This window comes from Tetrao urogallus (assembly GCF_951394365.1).
Source record: "Tetrao urogallus genome assembly, chromosome: 5".
Lineage (NCBI taxonomy): Eukaryota > Metazoa > Chordata > Aves > Galliformes > Phasianidae > Tetrao > Tetrao urogallus.
In genome coordinates, this window is record NC_136818.1 from 58,295,991 (window position 1) to 58,316,672 (window position 20,682).

The 20,682-nt window shown below is 35.8% G+C and overlaps 1 protein-coding gene across 1 annotated transcript; it reads left to right on the forward strand.

Annotated features, from left to right (window-relative positions):
• Positions 1-1,544: 1,544 nt before the first annotated feature.
• Positions 1,545-20,472, forward strand: CCDC172 (coiled-coil domain containing 172; the record flags this gene model as incomplete). Its single annotated transcript, XM_079535976.1, has 8 exons — positions 1,545-1,623; positions 1,856-1,941; positions 5,389-5,505; positions 6,903-7,068; positions 8,002-8,103; positions 9,011-9,113; positions 19,537-19,624; positions 20,440-20,472. 8 exons carry the CDS (start codon positions 1,545-1,547, stop codon positions 20,470-20,472), a joined length of 774 nt encoding a protein of 257 aa, XP_079392102.1.
• Positions 20,473-20,682: the final 210 nt, after the last annotated feature.

Genomic DNA, 20,682 nt, shown 5'->3' on the forward strand with positions numbered 1-20,682 from the left:
ACTTTGCTCCATTTTAAAAAATAATTGCATTTCCTGCAACATAATGTGTTAGTCTCAGGTTTTTACATTTCACCAGAACCCACATTTTCCTTCTTACATAGGGCAATGTCTTCTTTTTCAAAGCACAATTTTATAGCATGCGACTACTATAATTTGTGGTGCCTTTTAAGTAGTAAGTACTACAACATGGCATTTGTACAGAATTCTTAGTTTCATTCTACTAACTTAGAACTGCGCTAAGGCATTTGTACTCTCATGTATATTGCTTTGCTTCTTGTAGTCAAAGACTTCCTAATTTCTGTTTTTTTTCTTCTGCAGTCTACTCTAAAGACAGTATCTCCTTTGAGGAAAACTCTAACAAGACAGACTGTCAATAATTCTAATCTTTCACAACATGGAAAATGCTGGAAGGATATCAAGTTCCTTTCCTCCAGGCTTTTTCTGCCTCAGAGCAAATAGGCCAACTTCGCATAGGTTTGCCCTGCAGGGAATGTAGTTAGTCTTTTTCAAGGTGTAAGAACAAATCCTGTAATATGAATTATATTCTCAACCAGCTATTTACATTTCCAGGTATTCGATCCAGTGATGTACAAATCAAAAAGCTGCAGAAGCTCAGAGCACAGTAGTCTCATCTGCAAGGCTGCCCCAGAATAGCACACAACAGGCTGGGTTCACATCTTTGTGTACAGAGCCCGACTGGGAAAAAAGTGCTGTCATTTCCCATTAATAGTGATGCAGCTGAGTTGAGCCTAATCACTTTAACTTTGTTTTTATGTAGTCAGTTTTCCCATTTTCTTGGGAATTGTATGACAATTGCAGATTTTAGCCTACTTCCTTAACTGCTAAGGTTAGGCATCAATCTTCAAAAGACAAATAAATCTGAACAGCTATGTTATTAAAAATGGATGGTGAACACTCCACAGGAAAGGGAGATAGAAGAAAAAAAAAAAACAGCTTTTGAACACCACAAAAACGCTATAAAGCATTTGGCCCTAGAGAAATAAAGTCAGAGCCGTTTGATCAAAAATCCCCGAATCCTGAGTGAGAATCAAGGGCTCAGAAACGCACACAAGTTTGACAAGATTCAGATGGTCAGAGGCCTTTTGACTCCCCAAACATCCTTCTCCTGCCCCTACTCTACTGCCCCTCTGCCAGCCCATTTCCACCTGTGTGTTTCCTGGGTGCGCTCCCTCAGCACAGCTGTGCCATTGTGCTCTTCCTGACCCAGTTGTTCACGTTTCCCTATCCTGAAGTTTCACCCTGAGCTCTCACTTCTCACAGTCTGTGGTCATCTTTCCAGGTGGCTTCCCTGCACGGTGTGCACGGCTCTCCCCAGAGCCTTGGAGCACCACCAGTGGGGAGGCTGAGGCTGGAGAGCAGAGCCAAGGCCTGGCAGCACTTGGGGCAGAGCCCTGAGGGAAGGGCTGTGTGTGGGAAGGGCTGCGGGAGGGCTTACGCAGCTCTGTGTATCCTCTGGCTTCAAGCAGCCAGCCCTGCACAGAGCAGAGAGCGCTCGCACACCTGGACCTGCCCACAAGTCAGAAATGAACCTGGATACTTTGTTCCAACAAATTGAGCTCACAGGAAAGAAGGCAGGCGAGAAGAGGCGCCTCATACAACAAGGTCAGCCGCCATCTTGCATGTCCCACAGCGTCGGTCGCTGTAAATGGCCTCTCCGTATTCCAGAGCATCCCAACAAAAGTGAAGCGACACCACTGTAAAATCATGAGGGGAGTTTTGCTGGAAAAGCTTTTCAGGCAGACATTCCATGACTTCTTGCCAATGCCATTGCTTTGTAAGAACAGAACGTCTACAAACTGACCACACTTGCTTACAGGTTTTTCTTGTTTTGCAGTTAAATTTGACATAAACAAATATAATGAAAAAACTAACCAACTAAAAGAAGAGCTGAACACTGCAAAGATAAAATTAGAAACTAAGGTAAGTAGGAATGTTCATAGTACAAATAAGAAATACATTACGTTTACAAGCATATGAATTAGTCCTGTTGGAAATAAATTCATGAACACTTTCAAGGCATATGCTTCACCTGCTGGGATAGACAACATTTAGAAGATGTACAGTCTGCATTTCTGTGATGATCACTGCCAGCAAATCTATGTGCTTCTTGTGTGCAAAGGTCTGTCTGTAGCTTTCATGGAATCATAGAATCACCATGGTTGGAAAAGACCTAAAAGATCATCCAGTCCAACAGTTCACCTATTAGCAATAGCTCCCACTAAACCATGTCCCTCAACACAACATCCAGTCTTTCTTCCTCACCAATCCAGCCCTGCAGACTGACTGTGTGCTCACTGCCTTGCTCACCTCAGGAAAGGCACGTGCCCAGATAACATTCCAAACCCTGGGAGCACAAAGACAGCAAAGGTACAAGAAAGCCATGCTGCTCTCCAGAAAAGAGCTGGGCAGGGAGCACATGAGCTGTTTGGGGATGGCGTGAGCAGCTCTTGGAACTTCTTACAGCATTTTTTCATTTAAAGGATGCATTTATTAGAGGTTTGGAAATCATTCCTGTATTTCCCACTGCCATTCCTTAAAGGCCTTATTTGTTTCACAGACAATATCTGGAAACATTTACTGTATTTACTTCACAAGATCTTGAGTCGTATACTAAAGATCTTCCTGTGAGCCTGGGCTCAGCATTGTGCCAGGCCTTAGAGTTTTGCTAGGGACACTCTAGACAGGAGAAAGTTTCCAAACCTATTCAACGCTTTTAACATTTTATTATGATTTCTGTTTAATAAAACTGCAGTTATAAGTTTAGAATAACCATTCAATTTTGCAGAGCTCTTTCACCATTAATATCTGTAAGTACAAATTATTTAAAAATCCATTTGCTTGTTGCCTGAAGAATGAAGTCTAGTTATCATCCCCATGTGTTTATGTATCCGTGCTGATGGAATGTATATGCACAACAGGAAGCCTTACGGAGTCTCCTTTGAAGTTAGAACTGTTGTGCATTTAAATAAATGTCTTCAAGAACCTTCTGGGGATTACCTCACATAGATGTTTTGAGGACGATTATTATCTTTCCAAAAACAGATTCTTCTGTAATTTTTAAGGGATATTTTATTTACATATAAATATATACACACATAAACATTACTATGACAGGATCAGATAAAGAAATTCATAAACAAATATTCACTGGTTGTAAAATGGGACTATAATCTTGCAAGCAGTTGGTCATGTATTCATGCCACGAAAGACCTTTAACACAGTAACTTATTTAGCCAACACGTTATATCTGAGTGATGTTTGTTAGATAAAGCCTTTTGTAGTATTGCTCCTACATTTATTTATGAACACTATTTTATGTTTATACTGCTAATTTGTTATTGATGCAGTGTGATTTACAATCAACATTTACGTGTAAGGTATAGAGCACCTGAAGAGAAGAGCTATTATTGTACATGACTAATGGGAAGAGCTGAAGAACTGTTCCTAATTAAATCTTAAGTGCCTTAGCCGCCTAACATTCTATCTGGTATCCACAAAAATCTATTTTGTTTGCCTGTTTATTCTGACATTGATTCATTTTTAAATAGAACATGATACAGAAAATAAGTGGAATGGAAAAATGTATTGCAATCAGACTGCATTTATGCTTAAAGATTACATAAATATTGAAATTATTAAAAGCAATTTATTTTTCAGTACAGGAATTAAGTTTACATGTGTCTACAATATTTAATGTAATTCAAATAGCATTAAATAATGTTGTTCAGTAACGCTGTTTAATTTGTCCCACACCAAATAACTGCACTTTAAAAGCACGGATATCCAAGCATGTACATGCACAGGGGCTTATGCCTGAGCAAGCAGATGAGCCTGAGTTCAAACATGTTTTGACATCTATTTCACAGAGACTGCCCATGGTCAATCAAAGGTTCCCAGGAAATGCTATTTATTTTTTCTGTTCAGTAAAATCAGGTAGCATGTAATTAGAACCTGAATTATAGCATTTTGCCTTTCATGCCTCAATGACTTCTTCCAAAAAAATCTATTCCAAATGCATAGATTAAATAGGCATCTTGCAGATGGAGAACCTACACTGCAGTTAGTTATGTTCGGTAATATAATTACAGAGATATAAGACCATCTACTCTCTTAGAATTAGTATGCAACATAAATATTGCTGAGGCAAGCACCTCCTTGATGCTTAGCATGCCAGACATATCAGGAATGAGGAAGTCTGGCCCTTTCCTGTCTGATTGTCTCACTCCAGTCTTAGCACATTTGATTCCACTGTCTTCCTCCTTTTGATATCAGATGCACTTCCTCTGTGCTCTCTCCAAAATCATCTGTATTATTTTTCAAATCTTCTGATTTTCACCTCTAATATCACTACCCTTTGGTTTTTCTTTTTCTGCACGTGCAAACCTATGTAACACCTTGACCATCTAGTTTACTTCCTCTGTGCCTCTAAAGTCTGCTAGCAGTTCTGCAGTTAACTTTATTTTCCCTAATTGTTCTGAGTATCACAGTCTGAGTCATTTTTTCTCCAGGACGTCAAATGAATGATTCTCATCCTCTAAGACTTTTCAACACTTAGCTGTTCCCCATTTATCTGCTGTTATATTTTCTCATCTGATATCAACTTAGGTTAGATAATGATGCAGAAGATGCAATGGAAAATTGAGAGGAATTCTTTAGCAAATTCTGAAAATGCAGTGGTTGAAAGGTATATTTTTCTATCAGATAAACTACTGGTTACAATGTATAAAAATCCGTTTAAAACCATATTCAAAATTAGAGTGTGAGTTCTGGGGGAGCTTACAGCCTTTATTCTATCAGTAGTTTTACTGTCACACTTCTTTGGCTAAGAATTTCAGCAACTGTCCTGAGAAAAACATGAGCACCTTTCTCATTCTTTCTCCTATGCAATACTAGCATTGCTGAGCTAATCACATATGCAGCCATTCAGATAACTCCAGTCAGAGCAGTGATGTTGGACCTCTATTCCTCTGATGTTGTCTGATTTGATATGAGATGGCCTGTATGCAGTAAGACGTAGGCCTTTGTGTCAAGGTCGGATAACAGATTTTGTGTGATCAATATCTTTCCCCTTTTTAACCTGAGATTATTTTATATGAACTGCATTGATTTAAAAATACCATTTTGGGCAGACTGATCAGCAGCAAATTTGTCTTTTAAAGAGAGGATACTTTCCCAAAGTACAGTGGTAAACTGGAAGATTTTGGGTGAAAGTGGGGGGAAGAGCTGCTATGCTTTTTCTAGTCCAGAATCAGTAGCAGCTATGCCAGCTGTGTTTTAACCAGACCAAGATCCTTATGTCCAATATAAAAATATATGAAATAAAACACCAATAACCCTATTTCATAACTTTTTGTTTTCTTTTGGAAGGTTCAACAGCTGTCTGAAAAAATGTTCTTCTTAGAAATTTTGAAGAAACGTGAAGACAGCTTAGAGAAACAGAAAGCTGAACTTATAAACCAGAAAAGCATTCTTCTCCAAAACTTAGTATGTTTCCAGCTATTGTATTCAAGTAGCTCGTCTGTACTGTACAAGTTTATGCAGCCATAAATTTTGAAAAAAAATTATAAATCTGAATAATCAATTTTTCTTTTCACACCAGCTTACTAAAAAATGTAACTGTAGTTAGATCATTGCTTTGAAATTTAAATTTAATTCTCATTTTAATAATCTAAGTAATATATACTGCAGTTTACCTACAAAGCTGATTTCACATTCTTAATTTCAGTTTCTAATGTCTGCTATTGTGTGACTGATTTCCATCACTCTGCATTTCCTTTCTAAAAGAAAAGCAGAAAAATCTCACCTTTAATTGGACTGTCTCAACCACTGTAAAATGTACTGAGAAGTATCAGAGCAGAATCTCAGGAAGGCCAACACTACATTTCAGGAATCCTGGCATTCCACACTATCTCTTTTAAACCAAAAACACTTAGCTCCCTTTTGAAAAGTAGTTACTGCAGTGTATACAGGCAACAACATGTTCAGTTCACTGCCATGCTAACCTGAATATTGCCTTCCTCTTTCTGCTTGGTGTATCCCTGAGTCTTTAAGTAAGGTCACACAAGAGTAGTCTTCTCTGCATATGTATTCATATCTCAAATCAGCAGATCTGAATTTTCAACATTTAGTATGAATTACCATGAAGTCCTTACTCTAATAAAGTAATATTACTTCATCATTCAAAATATTCCCTATCTTAAATATAGGAAGAAAGAAAGAAAAAGAAGTAGTATAAATATCATAGGAAAGTTCCTCCGAAGAAAGTATTCTCTGAAGAAATGTGAAATTTGATTAATTTTAATTGTGAAGATTTGAAATGTGGGTAATTGTTTCTTTCTTCCTGTATGTAAAGCTGCTGCTTCTAATTTAATTTGGCCAGCATTTTTTAAAGGAATGTACTATTACCCTTGTCTTTAGGATTACTTTTTCCAGAGAATGAAACAGCTCCCTATCAACCATAGCTGACTTAACAGTTAACAAGGGAAATAAAGCAAGTCTGCACAGGAGTAAACGACAACTTTATTTAACAGCAGACTAAAAAATAGTGGCCACAGTATGCTACAGACTTTAAGTAGAACTTAGCTGTAATTTCAATAATGAGTTGCACATAAAATACACAACTATATAATTTGACTTAGTGAATTTCAATTTTTTTTTTTTTAAAGGAAGAATATATCCTTCACTCTATAAGGAAAAAAGGTTAAAACAGCAGACAAAATGGTAGAACCATAGGCCACGTTCATGTTCTGCCAAGTCAGGAAATGTGAATACACAACATATATAAATTTTAAGCATAAGCAACAAGCATGTTTCCATCTGCTAGCTTAACAAAGCCTTCATTTTTTCCACTTAAGCATTCAATTTGTCATTTCTTTTTTCAGACAGATGCAAAGAGAAAAATGACTGAAGAGGAAGATAATTTTACTAGAGAAGTAACGGAGTTTAATGATGAGTATGGACTAGCAAGCAATAGAGAACTTCTGATTAAAAAAAAAGTCAAGACTGAAATAAATGATTTAGAGAATGAAGCTGCTGTGTTAAAAAATGGTAAATCTTATATTAAATTATCTTATGTTACTGGAGAATGCAAATCAGTAAAATATAACTCTGCTAAACTATAATTTTAACCCATTCTCCTGCTGTCTGAAACCACCTCTTAACACAAAACTGAAAAAGAGTGGCCTGGCATACCGTGTTATATAAAGATTATTAAAGCCTCTTCTACTCTCCAATTTTTTCAGACATTTCCAACCATGTTTATTTGTGTTAAGAATATGAGATTTCCCAGAAATGAGAGTTAGACAGAGAAGCAATCCTTCAGCAAGGACATAGGAGTCATCACACATCTCAAGCTGAACATGAGTCAACATCAGAATACCAGCACCATACTAACACATATAAACAAAATTCTAACTACTAAGATATGCAAAATAATCCTTCATTGTATGTAGGGCAGTTAAATTCTTAACTGGTGCTAAGATGGATGTTGCATTTCAAGAAAAAGCGTGCATGCACTGGCTAGACACAGTCCTCATGGGAACAGTGGGAATGATCAGAGATCTGGAGGACATGAGAAAGGAAAGGCTGAATGAATTGGAATTATTTAACCTCTGGAGGAAGAGTGCTGGAAGATGGGTATCTCTCTTCAAATGTTTAAAGGTTTCTATATATGAAGGAAAGTCATTGTATGACTAAAGTAGCTGTAAAGCAAAATATTTGTAATTATTTGCATGCCCAACAAACTGAATGTGTCAAACATCTTAGGAACATTAAAATAATTTATTTTCATAATCAGGAATTAATTATATGACGTGTGATTTCCAGTGAACTGCTTTTAAGTCAACTACTTTTGGTTATATTTATGGTTCTTTGTCACCAAATGAAAAGATGGGTAAAAGTAGTCAGGAATATTTAAAATTATATCATGAAGACTGAACTACAAGGCCTTTAAATTTAAAATATAATTGTTTACTTCCTTAGAAATGGAGACAATGGAACATAAGAATGTTCATTTAAATGCACTCCAGCTGCAGAAGAATGAATTAAAGCAGGAATTATTTACTCTCAAAAGTGAACTCGAAGGTGTGCTTTATAATCAGTTGTTATGATAATTATTTCTGCCTTGACAAATGATTCCAAAACATCTTTTCTGTCAAGTTATTTTTCTTAGAAAGAAATCATAGAAAAAAGATTTTATATATTTTACATTATGCAATAAATCATTTTAGGATGAGTATAACAAATATAGTGGACTTCATTAAGATTTATGCTGAATGTCTCATACCAAGATGTACAGTTTTGCTGAATCATAACCTATAAATATGAAAAATAAAATTCTACTTTTGCTAGTAAAATATTTACTTAACTGGAGAAGTGTTTGAGAGTGACCTTAAAATCAACGTAAGTCTTGTTTAAATACCATTAACTTGTAATTAAAGAATGTTATTAAAATTTTAAATTTTAATAAGCAACAGGACTTAGGTTGATAGAGACAGATGTGGCTGAGGTGATATAGCTCTGATTTTAAACTCCATAGTTGTTTTCTGACATTTGTGCATTATTATATGAAAGGCAATGTATAAAAAAGGAGTCTATGTGCAAGGATGGGGAAATTGTGCTGAATAAACAAAAACACCTACAAAATAAACAAGTAAAAAGACTCAGAAGAAGGAAAAGCTCTGTGTCAATGGGGCTGACAGGCAATAGGATGATTATTTCACAAACACGTAAATAACATCATAGTACATGAGTTAGGAAAGATAGACTACATATATGGTCACAGATTGTGTGGGAAAAGGAATAAGACTTTATAAAAGATTGTAATGAGTATATCAATTACAGTACTAAAATCATGCATGTTCTTTACTCGGATGACTTTTCTCTACAAACAGTTAAACAGCAAAAAGTGTTAGCTAAATTTAAAGAATGCAGACCCCCTTTGAATATGGATGATTAACATATATTTGTAAGATCATTATTATTTTTTTAGACCTTGAGAAATTAATCAAGGAGGCTGAAGGAACGATGAAAGATTTAGAAGCAGAAAAAGTCCAAGTGACTGAAAAACCTCAGACCAATCCAGAATGTTTAAGGTAAGAGTCTTGTGTTAGTAGATGCTTAAATTTAAGCTTAGCTTAATAATTACAAACCAGTTCTGGTGGTAGTGACTGTTTTATCTTTCCTATACAATATTCACTGGAAATCAGGAGTATCAATTGTGTTTCTTCACAAGCTACAAACGCCTGTTGTTTCTTACAGACCTTTACCCTTAACGCATGCTGCAACAAACTAAAAACTGGAAGCAGTTGAAGGGAAGTCCCAGTCAGACTTGGAGGAAGAGCAAACTTGGGCAGTAGGCAAGTTCTTCCCTTTTTGGAAGAACAGTAGTGATACAAAGAATATCAATGAAGTACCCCAATGCTACACGCCCTAAGTGACTGAAGCTTCCACAGGTGTTGGTGATAGAATGGAGGGCCCACAATAACCTCCTCAGCTCAGCTGGGTCTTGCATATTGAACTTACTAAATGCAGATTTTTTTCTTTACCGTCCCTAACATCAGTTCTAGTGCGACTTCTAGTTAAACTAGTTTAGAACAATATTTTGAAGACTTAAACAGAAGACAGAAGGCCTTTCACACTCTCTCTTAATAGTGAATGTTGCTTTCTAGGAATTGACCTCGCACGATTCATTTGTTGTCTGTTTGCTCAAATTTGGCGTTTGCATTTTCACCATACACAACAGAATGTAACGTTCAATGCAAAGGAACTCCTTCTAGAAAAGAATTGGCCCAAATTGTTCTCTAAAAAAATTATTAAGGAAAAAAAACAACTTTTGTTAACAGCACAGTTTGTTTCTATACATTTCATAAGTTCTTGACTATAATAAATAAATGCAAGGTTTCTTTTCCCCTGAAATCTTTCAGTGGAGAAATAAAATGTTGCAGGGAACACTGGGGATTTTTCTGAATGATTTGTTAAAGCCCTATATGTTGCTGAATGCCAGTTTCTGAAAGAAAATGATATATCAGTCCCATTACTAACTCTCTTCGACCTCTTACATGGTGCTGAGACATGGCCAAATTTCCTTCAGCATAAAAATTAATTAGCTCACAATTCTGCATACAGTGGCAAAAGCTTTGCATTCAACATATACATAAAGGACAATGTAAATAATAATAGCAGTTGCAATTCTGTTGCAGTTGTAAGACAGCCTGTTATAATTCACTCCCTTACATTATTCATTCGATCATGATATGTTAGGTTTTGTGATATATGAGACTGTCAACTTCTTTCTAAATAACACGTTTCCCTTGGAGTAGTTTACTGCCGTAATGCCACTTAATATTCAAATTGCCATAATTAGTTTTCTGTAATGGGTTTCCTGTGTATAAGCTACAGAAGTAGCAGACATTAGATTACTTAAAATTCCCAGCTCTGCCACTGATTCACTCTGAGATCCCAACCCATACACGCCTGTCTTTCTACTCAGATCTCTATGGAACTATACTTTGGTATCCCATAGGTGGAAGACGCAACAGGGGATAAAATATTCTGAATTTACAACCGAAGAAAGAGGGATGATGAGATTTTTTTTACTTCATAAAACGCCTAATATTATGGTCAGGATAACCTGGCACTATTTGATAGCTGCACGTAGTGCAAAATCTAAATAAAGTGCCACTACTGTTACTGCTGCAGCAGAGCATGTGCTCAGTCAGTGCCACTAGTCCCTCTGCAGCAGATTCTTGAGTGAACCATGCTGTCCACTCCTCCAGCTGCCCTCACTAAGAGAACCTGAGAATATAGAAGCATTTCTGTAGCAGTGGCAAGACAAACTGGAGTGATCCCCAGGACCCAGGCAAACAAGGAGGCCCTCCCAACAGGCTATATGCATCACTGGCTCTTTTGAAGGATCTTCTGCAGCCAAAGTTCTAATTAATACAATCTTAGATACACTATTGATTGTACACACTGTGCTTGAGAAGCAATATTTTGAAGCCTAATGAGACAAGTGCTTTCTTTAATTAAGGTTTTTTCCCCTCTTATGGAATCTATTGTATGAATGTATTTTTCATATTTACTGAGCACTGCATTTGGTATATGTTATTCAGAGAAAAATTCTTTGACATAAGACGAACAATGTTGATCAAAAATACTTATTTTTTCTGATAAATAAGCACAAAATTTGATTTTCTCTATTTTACTGAGTAGGAAACCACACCACTTTTTAAATGGCTAAAAATACCAATGTGTTTAATGCTTCCTTAGAACAAATGTGAGAGACAGTCAGCATCAATAACCTGATATATGTAGCTCCCAGGCCACCCTGTAACTCTGTTACTGTATCACATACCTAGTCTCAGCTTAAAAATCAATATCAAAAGTAGCTGGCCAGGCAAGAATCTTCATTACAATTAAGTATATATCTTAAAGTAAATTGTATTTCAGCTGAAGAATGTAGCCAGCTAATTCAAATTACAGCAATTTATCTTTGATCTGAGAAAAATGCCTTATACCATATCTGCAGTTTCATAAAATTTCTCCCAAATCCATCAAAGAATTACAAAAGGTCACAAGAAGCACACGCTGTTAATTCCAACCATTGGTGCTGCAATCACAGCTAGTTCTAATACATGAGATACTGAAAAAATCTAAGCAAAATTTGAATGTTGAGCACAGATGTAGTTATGGATAAGGACTAAATATAAAATAAAATTTGGATCTGGGGGGGGCAAGGTATGCACTCTTCCAAAAATTGTTATATTTGGAGAAAAAAATTAGTGGTCAGGCACTGGAACAGGCTGCCCACGGATGTGGTGGAGCTACTGTCACTGGAGCAGTTCAAGAAGGGGGGCATGGTGGGGATGGTCAGTGGTTGGACTAGATGATTGTAGAGGTCTTTTCCAACCTTAATGATTATTAATGAATCTTAATGAAAAATATATTATGGTTTATATGCGATATAAACAATTGCATTATATGTTATGTTTTTTAAGAAATATAACAGCAGTGAAAACCAGTACTTTCAAAATGCAGTGTCTTAACATCTTGCCTAGAGGGAATGTTCTTCTGCCAAAATCCTGCCAAAGACACGATTTCCTTTTCTGCTGATGTAAGCTGGGAGGTGTCCTATGACCACTAATGATTCTAAAATATGGCAGCGATAATCTTTGTGCCAAAATATGGTAAAAGTAATTAGGGCAAGGATCACTGAACCACGACAGCAAGTTGAGGGAAACAAATCTAGCAACCCCAAAATTCAAGTCAGTAATCTTCCTTGAGATCCTTGGGAGTGCTCCAACTTCTTGTTAGGTAAGGAAAGCTGCTGTCAACAGTACTTCCAATGGCAGAAAAGCATGTTACCTGACATCTGCTGCTATCATCTGCCTATCACTACCTTCTGAACTTTCAAAATTTCACTTGTACTGCCTTGCATAAAGTAATCATGCATAACAGGTGAATAAAGTACATTCTGAACCTGAATGAATCATCCCTAGCACAACTAGGATGTTCCACGTCCTTCAATAGTTTTGTTTTTATGTACTTTTGTTGCTGTTGCTATTTGATACTCTCCAAAATGATTTATTTCAACACTGACTCTTCCACTCCTTTCTTGAAAGACAGAAATGCCCACAAATATAAGAGAACCACATCTTGCACATGCTTTTTATTTTAAAGAATTGCTCACTTTTATATTCTGGTTTAGATTATTGTTCTTCAGTTTATTTTTCAGTTTATTTTATTATTACTTACACACCAAACCTTTGACTTCCAGTTACATTCCAAGCACGTATGTAGAACATACTGACTGCTGCATATATAGGCTTGTATGTGCAGCACTAAAAGTGGGGTTCTTCATCAGAAATGATGATTTCATAGGGCACTTCACATTTTCCTAGGGCAATCTTCAGCGTTAGGCTTTTTCTTGTACTGAACTACATTCTGGTATTGCTCAATTTATTACTGAATTCAAATGAATGGGTCTTTCTATTTTTTAAACTCTTTTCCATTCTTCTTTTCATAAAAGTTCTAAAATGTTACTGAGCATGAAAAGAAAACAAAACAGTGAAATTCTGCTATTTTGCTTACTGCTCCTTTCTGTAAAGCTAATGAGAGGGAGGAAAAAAGACCAGAAAAATAAGATACTTTAAGCCAATCATAAAAATTTAAAGAGCAATAAATATTCAAGATTTAAACAACCTGAATCTCCTCAATACTTGAGAAAATAATTATGTAATTAAAGCCTGTTCCAGTTAACAATACATAAACCAAAAATAATTTGTCATTTCAATTCGTTTCATTCAGTCCATAATTTTCACTCAGGAAGTTCTGAGGTTTTTGTTGGTGATTACACCTCCATTGTTAATCTCAGATGCTAAATTTTCCATGGTTGTCAGCATTCTTCGTGCAGTTCTCAACAGCACCATGTGCTTTCTTACTGACCTGAACATCAAGTACGTAAAGCACTACAAACAAAGTAACAGATCGAAAATACAAAGGCATACCAATTTCTATTTCTTGCTCTCTCTCTTCAAGACACTTTAACCCCTTCCTCAGTGTAGGCTCCCTAATGTAGGCTCCTCACATCTCACGGTACAGACGCATCATTCAGAGATTTCTTAAAGAAAAGTGGTCTTTTTCATGAAAGGGATGCAATGAAAATCAAAGCCTTATTTTAATCATTTGCTCTGCCAATGTCAACCCCACGTACAGAACAGCAAGAGAAAACTTTGGCAGCACCTCTCTTGAGTTCCATTTCCTGGGCTGGTAGCAAACAGCACCACTTAAATGGCATAAGACAGAATCAAGCAGAGCCTTTAACTGAAAAAAAACTTTAACTAAATTCTAAATTATGGCATTTCACTATTATTTTAACTGTAGTTACTTATTACATTATTTTGTCAATTTTTTAGTCTTCTTTCTCATTTTAATTTTAGAATAACGTGCTGCCTTATGTAAGGCAATCCAGATACAATTTTAATTAGAATTTATTTAGACTAAGAGCAGGCAATTTCTTCTGAAAATTTTCACAGTAGTAAAAAGGAAGACTGAATTTGAAACCTGAATATCTGTTCTGAATGATTGCCTAAAGCCATGTTTCGGGTGGTTTTGAAAAAACATTTTGCAATTAAATTTTATGTTAAATTTATTATCAGGAGATATCAATCTCTGGAGTAATATATGTGGTTTAAAATGAGTTTTTTAATGACAATCTTCTCATTGATTTTTAAGCTTTTCCTTTTAATAGCAGTGTCCAGTGAAACTATTTTAGTTTGAATTATGTTAAAAATGCTTCAATTATAAATTGTGGTGTGGATTTACAAAAAATAGATCAAATTTGACTAACAATATCTTTCTTTCATAAGACAGCAATTGGTTAGGCAAAAAAAGTGCAATGTCATCCATCTAGATGTTAGTAAAGTATTTGATATCCCACTATTAATTAAGCTGAAGAATTTATATTAAAAATTTTGAGCAAGTAAATGACTAATAGGAACATCAGTAATGGTAGTGGGAAAAAAAAGAGCTGGAAGAAGGTAACTACAGTCACAACTGATCTTACTTAAGTTTCTCTATGTCTTTGGAATAGCAAATGTTTTAAGAAAAGAAAAGAACTCTGGTCCTTATACAGCAAAGAGAGGAGGAATGTCTTTACAACAGAAACAAAAACCAAGAAATTTTTGACAACTCCATTTGGAATCTTTCACCTCACTTTCAAGAAAGATGCATTCAGCCTGGAGTGGGGAATGGAGAGCCCACATTGCAAAGGAAAACAGGGATGTGTCTTGCTAGCTCTAAGAAAATACTACATTTCTCTTAAAACAAAGCAGCCCACTATAGAAATAATAATTCCAGTGATAGGACAGTTGTGCCAATCCCCCTAGAGAAAAATCTCATTTTACCTGTACTGTACAAAAGTCAAAATATTCGAACTAGAAGGATGCTTGACCCGTATTTATTTTCCATGCCTTTCAATAGGAAAATATGTTCCAATGGTAAGCAGTCCATACACCCTTGGTTTGCTATCTGTGCAGAAGATCTTATTCTAAATGTGCAGCTTAATTTCATGTGTTTTAAACTTTCCATGTTTAATCAATTACAATAATAATATATTCCTTAAAGCTCTTCCAGCGAAACCACCAGTTTTGTACTTTTTTTGAAGAACAGTGTTCTTCTATTTATTTTCATTTACATTTAATTCCAATTGTTTCATAGCCTAGTATACTGTTTACATATATTACATCTTGCTAGCATTTATTATAATTACTACATCTTAATTTGTATTCTATTTCTGACCCATCGAACGTGTACTTTTATAACTTGTCTGTTGAACTCAAGAGCTTGAGTTTGTGTTTCAAGATACTAAATCCCATTTAGGACTCATTTTCTCCCTTCCACAATTAATTAATAATAGTCTGAAGTTCATTGACTGCTCCAGTTGTACCAATAGTATTTTTAGTTTGATCGTGTCAGCAAATTGTAGATACCCTGCAAAATCTTGTTCTCGCTTTTTTGCTCTCAAAATACACATTAATCTAGTCTCAGTACCGCAGTGAGACTGCGTGGCCCCAGTACATTAGCTTTGGTTTGGGCCTGAGACTGTAAGCCAGTCTTTTATTCTTTTCTTCAGTTTGAATAAAACCTTAAAACCTTGATAAATGTTTCTCCTGACCTTTGTGATAAAAATTCAGGAAAATCCACATATATACTCCTGGGTTTATATATAACTTCTAAGAGAACTCCCAGTTTTGTATCATAAATCCTATTCTTTCTTTACCAGCATCAAGCAATTTGATTTATAATACTCTAATGTTTTCCCTTGTACTTACAGTTAAAAAACAGAATGGCAATCATATGCAAGTTGGAGGCAGAAGGAAAGAAGAATACTTTCTTTCTTGTCTCACTAAAATATAACCAAGAAATGCTCTGGTCCTTCTGCAATTTCAACAATAACCAGGTCAGGTTATCTTTTGTCTTCTGCTTGGACAAAAAAGCTGCTAAAATGTATATTCATGCACCTATCTGAACAAAGTATGTCTTCTTTGAGATCCCTTTACATAAACTTGTACTTAAATTGCAGGTTTGGGCTACTCAGTCTTGATCCAGTATTACAAGTCTGTGGATGATTTTTGGACGGATCTGTCTGACAGTAACGTTTTTTTTTTCATCACACTTCAATTCATAATACCAACATCTATTGATTTCACAATTATTTTTCCTATTTGCCTTCTGCATATACAGCTAAAATTCAAGCAGAGTGCATATCAACCACAAATGCCAATGGTATTTAATAGATGTGCTCATTTCACAGCTGCAAAATCGATCATCTTCAGTGATCTCCACCTTCATCTCTTTGTCACTTCTAGTATTCCAGAGTAATGGAAAATGGACCATTGATAGCTGAGGTCAGCCTTGGGCAAGCTAGCATTCAAAAAACATTCTGGTGCTATTGTCCCACCTACTTGATTTAAGGCTAGGTTCTACTATTGCCATTTATCTTAAATAAACTTTTTCAAACTTCCTTTCACAAATAAAGGACTTCTGGCCCAGCTTTTCATTAGAGCCCACTACCTGAAATTCAGTAATTTAACAATCCAATGTTAATCCAATGCAATTACATTTTTTTTAAAGTATATTTGATGGTCTCCTAGAACCATTTAGAAAATGCTAAAAACTAAAACAAAGGGCGTGCAAGGCCAAAAACTAAAATGTCTTCTCAGATTTTTTTTCAATAGATTTGCTTTCTATCATAGTTGTTAGGGGGGTATAATTGTCATATTAATCCTTGTTCTGGCAAGAGGTACATCTCTTTCCATTTCCGAAGGTGACAGAAAAGCTGCCCTACATCTAGACAGTATAGTTCCATGAATAATTGGTTTGCACATTCAATCTGATAGTGAAAAGATGAATATGAATATCCTGCTTATCTGAAATGTAAAATGAAAAAAGTTAAGTCTCCTTCCAGGTTAAGCATTATTTTGAATAGTTCCATTGTCTCAAATTCCTTCTGGTAAAACTTCATCATTTATTCAGTAACTCAGGCATTTCCAATGCATTAATTGTGTAGACAGCCCTTGTTTTGTGAATATAACATTCCTGGCACATACTGCAATTATCTAGCTTCTAAATAAGAAAAAAAAAAAGAAAAAAAAAAAAAGGAAGACCTGAATGCAGAATCAATTGATTAATGCAAAAATTAAACACCACGTTTGAATAAATGACTTTTATCACTGCTACCCAGTGCTTTACAAGGAGCTGTGCTGTCGCCACTTTAAAAGTTTTCTAAAATATTTTAAATAAAACTTAAAAATCCATATGCAGAGCTTTACAGTTTCAAAGCACATCATCGGTAGTAATTCATCCACAATCCCAAGACACAGATAAGCACCTGTTACTGCTTATCTTCCAGTTGTTCTGCCCTTAGTGTACACCTAACATGGACAGGTATCACTCTTAGCTGACTCTTAGCACCAAACAGGCTGTGCATCAGTGCTGCAACGTCAAAGACAATGAGAGAACATTTTCCCAGAGGTGAACAGATTATGACTTTCCTTGCAGTAAGTTCAGTAATGTAGGGCTTTTGTTTCTCTTAAAGGAAGGTTCTACTATCCCACCAGCAGAAAGTGCAGAGTAAAAACACGAGGAGAGAAGGCAGTGAGGTTAACCTGGTTTAATCAACATCAAAAGCTTAACTTAGACCTTGAATTAAATTTTCCTCAATGAAATGGTCTGTAAACTAGCACTGTACTACAGTACTCTGAGTATTTAATTTCTCAGAGTTCAGAATTTCCCATTGTTCAAACTCTTGTATGTGTTATGAATACAGAAGAAATATTTCCAGAAGGTATTTCCTGCTTCGTAATATGCACACAGGGCTGATACTGCTTCTATATTGATGGTAAGATATTTATGTTTTCTAGAGAAACAGCAGAAGAAGCTTGAGGTTCAGTCCCACACTACTATTCTAATGCCACAAGATAACATAGCTATTTTTCTCACATTGAGCTATGACTTTTACTATTACCAAAGCCATTCAGAGATCAAACACACATTTTCTTGTGAAAAAAATCAAGCCTATCTTGGTGAAGAAGAGCATTATTTATATAAGATTAGATTTTTTTTCTTTTGTATACTATAAGAACCAATAAAAGATTGCTACCTCTTCTTTCAACCTCAGTAGAAGCAGGGTTCTGCTTTGATGCATTAGATTAGCTATTTAATGAGAACCAAAACATATACCTTTCCTCCTTCTTTCAGTCTGTCTGTATGGCCCGCAATACTCAGCATCAGTTGCTGAAACTGCATGAAGAGTAAGCAGCTTCAGCTCTCTTGTGATGCTTCCCTTCCAACAGCCATGGAAAAACTTGATGTAAAGTATTCATCAGACTTTTAAAAGCTCTGGCAGAGTTATTTCTTGGACGCTGAGCAGTAATCTAAACCAATGTAGTCACTGCTGAGAAAAGTTTCGGTGTCTACTTTTAGAATGACAAATGTCCTACAGGTTGCTTAAACACTGATGTTCCTCTTGGAATCTCTTTTTCTATAAAGGTCTTTTTTCCTCCCAGATGAACTGCATTTTTCTGGATTTCAAAAAAATCGATCTGTGACTCTGGTTTGTAGGCAGTGCTAGATAAGACAAGTCTTCTGTCTCTTTTTGTTCTCTGAAGATATTTGGCTCAGTAGCTGCAGCACTTGAGAATCCTGTTGCTGTTTGTTTTTATAAATTGCTTCCATACCGATGGTAAAAATAGTTAGGCGCTGTTTGTAAATACTATTTCATGCCTCAAGCAGACAAGAAAAAGCTCTGATTTTCCATCTGGCACCATACTGTTTGATTTCTTAACAGGTTTGAGCCAGTTAGGAAGCTACTGATGTTTTTAATTAAAAATAATTTCAGTTAATATTTTTAATAGAAAATTTTTACTGGGGGCATCCTGTAAGGCTGAAAGAATGGGAAAAAAACCATGCTCTTTTCAATAGGAAAAATCACTACATTAAAAGTAGTCCTTATTGTAGAGGAGCCTATGGATGGTATGGAATCCTGACTGCACAAGAACTGCCACACTGGGTCAGGCAGGGGGCTCGTCTAATCCAGTGTTTCTTCACTGGCATCGACGAGTGGATGCTCAAGTAAACAAGAACAGCACCATGCTGTGTTTCCCAAGTATCGACACACCTAACCTTAAACAATGAAAATGATAATTAATGAGGTAATTGGTCTAATTAAGCATTTAGTCAATATACACTTTTTAAAAACCTAAATTGCCATTTTCTGAAGTTCTCCACATTGTCACCATAGCTGGCAGTGGTGAATGAAATCCAGTGCTAACGTGTGAGAGCAGCACTTTTGCCAATTACAAAAACTAGCAAACTTAAATCCTGATCGTGCAACAGATCAATGAGAGTTTTCTCACAGTAGTCAAATTGACAACTGGGACCAAAACTGAACAAAATAATCCAAGCAGCAATTTGCTGCTATAAAAAAAAAAAAATTGTTAATTTCTTTGTACACAGGCTTAAGAAAGAACTGGAAAACTACAAAGATGATGACTGGGAAAGCATCTATGAGACTCTTCGAGCAGAAGTTGAAATTCTGCAAATGGTATGCTATTCTCACTACATATTGTAAGTGCTTGATATTTATAAAGGTGTAATTTAAGATGATTAGCAGTGGTTTCAGATAAGCGTTTTATACTGTATACAAAGCCAACCATCCTTGCATTGCAGGTGCACTCAATTCCCATCTGTTTTAACCTATTGTTTCCAAGTGTCCAGGAGTATAAGCAAAGAAAGAGAATTCAAAGACACATTGTTAACAGAAGAAAGATCTTTACGGGGTACAGCAATAATCATTAATTTCTTGAAAGCTGCAAACTACTATGCATTTAGGAGCTAAGTTAATCTTTAACTCCAGCTGTCAGTTAAATGAAAGATGGGAATATGGAGAAATAAGACCATAATTGCATCCTTTTAGGGAAACATTTTATTTTGCCCACTCACAATTTCTTCACAAAAATCTGTTAAATTATGTTTTTCTCTAGATGTCAGTCCTAATTCACATTTTTTGATTGTCTGTGTAACAACACAAAGAGAAGAAATGTTTTGAAGTCTCATTTTTGAAAACAAAAGGTTTTTAAAAGTTCATTTTGGAGCCCCTGGTTGAGCTGTATGAAGATGCAGCTGTTATTCTGCATCAATAGTGGAATATCAGTCATGGAAATTTTGTATTACTGACTCATGATCATTTTCAAATTCCTGTTGGAGGAATGTAACTTTCTTCTGCTTCATCCATTAATTTTATTATGCCTGTCAAACTTCAGAAACAAAAACAGTGCAATGTTTAAAAGCTTCTCTGTAAAGAACACAGTGAACTCATTCAATTTGATTTTCTATAATTCAATTCTTTCTGTTTTCCAGAAACTATCACAGAAAAAGTCTTCAGACAAGTGAATAATGTGTGACACATCTTACGAAGTGTCACAGAAGTTAGTCTGAGTATTGTAAAACAATTTTACTCGGGGTCTCTCAGGATTGCCTTTCGTGTTTCTCGTTTGGTTTAAACCACAAGTTTGTATGTGCCTTTATTTTACATTAAGATTGATTTGTATTAATTTAAAAGTGGGGGTGGGGGGGTTTGTTCGTCTTTTCTCTTTTTCTCTG